Here is a 5,629-nt window from a genome sequence, read left to right on the forward strand (position 1 = left end):
CGCACACGCACCCCCCTCCCCAAATGACACGCGCGGACCGGCTTCCGCTCGCTTAAACGTTGCGGCCGCGTCGTGCCGCCGCCAACTTTGTCGCCGCCAGCGTGTCGTCATTTGCCGAAACTGGTGCGATTTTGGTCTGTCCCCGTTGCTGTTCCGCCTGCGAGCGAGGTGGCAGCGCCCTGGCGGCGGCCGCCCGCGAGAGGGCGCGAAGGGCCCGCCGATAACCGCGGCCTCCGCCGGTGCTTGTGCGCTCGGCCGTCCCAAAATAGGCGCTCCTGCACGGGAGGAAGCGGGTTAGGATGAGAGCTGGACCTTTTCTGCAATCCTCTGATAATGAAGCTTTCCACCTGGGGAAGTCCTGTCTCGATCCAGAACGGCAACAGTCATCCTTTGACTCGCAGGGTGGTCATGGAAAAGGATCAGTGTTACGTTTTACTTGGGAAAAGCGGGTGGGGAATAGAAGCAGGTTTGAAATAAGGAACGTGATCTTAAAGTCTACTGAGGTAGGTGTGAGACCAGAATTAATAGTCTGGGAGAAAGGAAGTGAAGCTAAAACTAGAAAATGCAAAACTTTCCACTGAAATAAACATTGTATTAATTTCATGAATGAACTTTGTGACTTCAAAAGTATGCTGTTAATCTGAATTTTTAGTTCTGACGCAAAAACCGACACAAGGAAATAAACTAGGTAAAGACTTTGTATTGATATGATAATGCAGAATATAAATTCTATTAGTTTCTCACTCTGAGAAATTTGACTGTCCTTCTGAGATTTATGTCAGTAGGGAAAAAGAGCCATAGCTCCCTAAAATAGTTTTGCCTGGTCAGTGTAAACCCTAGGAGGGAGCCTATGGTCTAGTTTAACCAGCTAACTCATGGCAGTGTTGCGGTTTGCCCTGCCTGCACTAAGACTTCTAATGCCTGTTAGTGTAAGTTAGCTAAAAYGTATTATGCCTCTTCTCAGTGAAGTCAAGGCCTTGAGGGCCTGTTCTTRTCACTGACCCGAGCGAGAGATGCCTTTTGAAGCCAGTGGAAGTTCTGTAGAGATCGATGGTGAGAAAAGAGTGGCCCTTTGTCAGTGAAGCTGGTTTTGTCTTGTAAATACTGGGATGCTTCTAGTGAAAACAGCATATGTGTAGTTTTTAGTTCAGATTATGAACCTGTGTTTTTAAGGTGATGTAGAACATGTTTTCAACACTAACTTTTTTTTTKTTGTTTTAATTTAACTTAAAAAGGCCGGGTACTGTGGCTCTCCGTGAAATCAGGCGCTATCAGAAGTCTACCGAACTTTTGATCCGCAAGCTTCCCTTCCAGCGTCTGGTGCGTGAAATTGCTCAGGACTTCAAAACAGATCTGCGCTTCCAGAGCGCTGCTATCGGTGCTTTGCAGGTAAGCGTTGCTGCTGGGAGCGGCTTGCTCCGAGTCTTCTTGGATCGGTGGCAGGTTAAAGCAGCTGTCAAAATAGGCATGTGTCAGCCCTCAGAAAGTTGCAGGATCTTCCTTTGTGCTAGTTAGTGCTTAAATTTTTGAGTTTTACCTGAGCAGTAGGTGCTTTCTCTAGCAACTGCCCAAGGTATGTATTCGCCGTGCACTAAGGAAGCAGCCCCGATGGCCGCCCGTGCCGGGGTGGAGCCTCCGTGGGCGTCAGAAGAGGTGCYCCAAAAGCCGTAATTGCTATTACTGCGAATGTTGTCAGGGAGTACCGACATGCCCCTAAAAACCAGGGGTGACCAGGGGTGACCAGGGGCTGGGGTAGGTGGGGGAGGCGGCCGGGGAGTGGTGGGGGCCCCGCCCCCTGCTGCTGCCATTGGGCAGCCTGTTTCTATGGTCAGCCTGAGCACYGCCTGATTGGTGGGCTGCCACGGGGGGCGTGGCCCCACGGAGGGGCGGGGGCATGAGGGGGTGCGCCCCCTCGGCCTTGCCCCCTCCGTTATCCCAGGCTAAAATAATGCTCCTTACAGGGGTTAGAAGCAGGTTTTCAGTTGGAAACAGCTTACCCCCGTTGCCCCAAGCCGTTGCGTTGTACGGAGCAGTGCGGTTAATAAGACACCAAGATAAATCTGTTTTCGCAGTCCTCAGGCTTTGCTATGGGCTTTGCCTTTGAGAGCAAAGCAGTCCGAGAGCGAAGCGTTGTCACGTAAAGCTTGTTCTAGTCCGTCCAAATTAAGATCTTGATATACTTGAATGTTCTTTACAGAAAGAGTCTGATAAGCCACATGGGGGCATGGTTAGGAAATTGTTTTTTCCATAATGTAGTTAACACTTTTTTTTTTTTAAACATACTATTTAAATATCTTATGTGGAATATGTTGAGGTGAAGTATTGATTGCTCTTTCTGACCCAAATTCCTCACAGTATACGTTAAAATCTAGTATAACCTACCTAGAACTAGATATACGTATTAAAATGATCTTATGCTAAGATTCCTTTTGCTTCCACTGTTTTGAAGACCAGTCTCTAATTATGTAGTTGCCATTCCCAAATACAGTTCCCCAAAACTTGATCCTGTGGTAGATAAATTGCATCTAAGTTAAGTCTTTTCCAAGACTACAATCCTATCATGGGAATTACATGCTACATTTACCTCTCATGATAGAAATATGCTCCTGGTTAAAAATAGGTATGTGCTGCCCTTTCACCTATTGAAAGATTGCTCTAGTACTTGTCTGTAGTTGGAGAATATTTGATATCCAGGCTAAACTTGTAATAAACTTATATTTATGTATTGTTATGACAACGTTGCTGTTTTCTGATGACTTTTACTTGATGAGGGCAAAAATGTATGCCATGTGATCCTGCAAAAACTTGAATGCATGCTTAGCTTCAGATGGTGACTACGTGCATTTGCAAAATCACTGCCTTTGCTTTGAATTGTTGTTTTAATTTCATTGCAGTGAGTGAATGGTGTAGCTCTTAAATCCTGAGGCTTGCCTATGTATGTTTTATCAGGAATTGTTGGTAAACTTAGTCAATGACTAATGCATCTTCAGAATGCTACTTTGAATGTTCCTGTCTTGCATAAAGCTATTGTTGGTATAAAACTTCTTAATATACTGTTACTAGTGCTTCCTACTTGCATCCTGTAAATTAACATTTTCACTCATCTAGTTCCATGTTGTTTATGCCAACATGTCTCATTTAGTAAAATGTCTTGACGCTTCATGTAGTGAATTAGCAAAGCTGTGTTGGGATAACTTGTGGTAACCACACCTTACTGCATATCCCAGGGAAACTGGGCTTTTTTTTTTTTTTAATTAATACTATAGTCCTGATCTGTTGCAGTAAATATTTTTCTTTCTTCAAATTAAATGTTTTATGTTTTCAAATGGGAACTTTGAATAGCCTAATAAGTTGATTTCGCAGTTCCTGGCAATGAAGAAGGTTCATACAGGCTCGTATTCTGTATGTAATTTAAAAGGGTGGACCTCAACCTTCTTTCTATAACAGAGCCTCACCACTACTGCCCCCTCGCCCCAACCACATTGTGCCTGCTGGCTGTGTCCTGGGCTGTGCGCCTCTCTGAGCTTCACATCTAATGTTGGCTGCCTAGACGCTTCCTAGGAGATTGTTAGGTGTTGGGATTCTGAATTTAACTCTAAAATGTGTAAACAATTACAAGTTCTGTGCTAAGCTAAATAGTGGCTAACTTCTGTGAGCTGGAGGAATAATTAGGTCCAACTGAGCATCCGTCTAACCTAGAATCCTGTCCCCGATAGTTTAGTAACAGGGAAAACACTGTCATCAGGAACGTAGCTTTCCCGGGATAGGGCTTTTCCTTTGCACTCCCAAGTGCTGATCCTGTGATTCTCACCTCTGTGAAAATCTTCTGGGTTTTACAACCATAGTGGAGGGACTGGACTGTCTGTGCCCCAAACAGACAGCAGATGCTTGCGGTGGTGGGGGGAGTACAGCAAACAGGACAAGTGTATAAGGGTAATCTTTGAGACCTCTTTCCAGCTTTGGGTAATTTGTAGCTTAAGGAGTTCCTGAGTCAAAGGTGATGCCTTATATCTAATAATTCTTGATTCATTTTTTTTGTTATTTATTTATCGAATTGCGCAACCTCTTCAGCATCCACAGCGTCCTACGGCAGGAGACCCTGTGGCTTAGCTATGTGTTATGAAGCAATACCCGCTCTGGTTTTTCTTGGCACCTGCCAATTTCACCTGATGCTCGATAGCTCTCACRATGGAAGAGGCAACAGAGAAGTCACTCAAATGGTGTAACCCAACCTTTAGAAAGAGAAGTTCCTAAACAAACTAACCTTTTGATAAGATAACCCCTTACCTTGTGAGAGTCCTGTTAGAGTATTTTTCTCAGTTGTGTTCCAGAGGAGGTCTTCACCAAATGACGATAGTGTACAACTTAGAATATTACTTGGTGGTTTGCAAGAAAACAGAGACTTTTATTTTTTGAGAATCCAAAACTTCTGACATGTATAAATAAAGATAGAAGCCTAAACTTAATGCCGTGTCATATTGTACTTTGAATTTTTTTTTTCTAGTGCTCAGAGAGTGAAAGTGCTCTTAACTCTTTTCTTCTATACTAGGAGGCAAGTGAAGCCTACTTGGTTGGCCTGTTTGAAGATACCAACCTGTGTGCTATCCATGCCAAACGTGTCACAATCATGCCAAAAGATATCCAGCTAGCACGCCGCATACGTGGAGAGCGTGCCTAAACTTCACTCTGATGGGTTTGTCATTCTCGAAGCAAAATCTTCTTCCTGTTATTGGTAGTAATGAACGTTAGATATTTTTTCCATGGGGTTAAAAGGTACCTAAGTATATGGTTGCAAATGGAAAAATAGGGGACAGAATTGGGTATTGGCAAGTTTTTTTCCATTTTCATTTGTGTGTGGATTTTTAATATAAATGAGGGGGACATAAAGCATTAATGCGGTCAAAAAATGTTTCAGTGAACAAGTTTCAACAATTCAACTTTATAAAAATTATAAATAAATCTGTCAAATTTTTCTGGACAATGCCAGCATTTGGATTTTTTTAAACAAGTAAATTTCTTATCAATGGCAACTAAATGGTGTTTGTAGCATTTTTATCATACAGTAGATTCCATCCATTCACTATACTTTTCTAACTGAGTTGTCCTACATGCAAGTACATGTTTTTAATGTTGTCTGTCTTCTGTGCTGTTCCTGTAAGTTTGCTATTAAAATACATTAAATGATGCTTGCTTTTAGTCTTGATTTTTAAATATTTCACATGGGTTATATTTAATTTAAAAAATAATCCATCTGTATATAGGCTTCTGGATAAACCTTCTTTCCCCTTCCCTTTTTCTCTTCAGTATGAGGCCTGAATACTTACAGCATATTTATGAAACAAACACTGTGGGTACTACCTTAGCTGAAGTAGCATGTATGAGTGTCTTTTAAAAGCATAAAATTTCTGTCCTCTCCACATAAAAGCAAGTTTGATGGTTTATATAAACGGGTAAAAAGTCTGGAGGTGGACTGAGCTCTCTAACTTTACTACTTAGCAAAAGCAATTTTGTTGCAATGTATCATTCTCTTAAGTTAATGCTGAATTTGGAAATGTTTCTGATTTTCATGATTCATTAGACTGTGCTGTATAAGTTTTGTTTTTGTTCTAAACCCTCATGATCTCTCCTA

The 5,629-nt window shown here is 42.4% G+C and overlaps 1 protein-coding gene across 1 annotated transcript in view; it reads left to right on the forward strand.

The window, feature by feature from the left end:
* Positions 1-5,186, forward strand: part of LOC112963402 (histone H3.3) — a 22,197-nt gene extending 17,011 nt beyond the window's left edge. Inside the window, exons 3-4 of the mRNA XM_026060412.1 lie at positions 1,236-1,389; positions 4,550-5,186. Coding sequence (XP_025916197.1) covers positions 1,236-1,389; positions 4,550-4,678 — 283 coding nt within the window. The 3' untranslated portion in view covers positions 4,679-5,186. The remainder of the gene's footprint in view (positions 1-1,235; positions 1,390-4,549) is intronic.
* Positions 5,187-5,629: the final 443 nt, after the last annotated feature.

The sequence above is a fragment of the Apteryx rowi genome, unplaced genomic scaffold (assembly GCF_003343035.1).
Source record: "Apteryx rowi isolate R43461 unplaced genomic scaffold, aptRow1 scaffold_169, whole genome shotgun sequence".
In the NCBI taxonomy this organism is placed as follows: domain Eukaryota; kingdom Metazoa; phylum Chordata; class Aves; order Apterygiformes; family Apterygidae; genus Apteryx; species Apteryx rowi.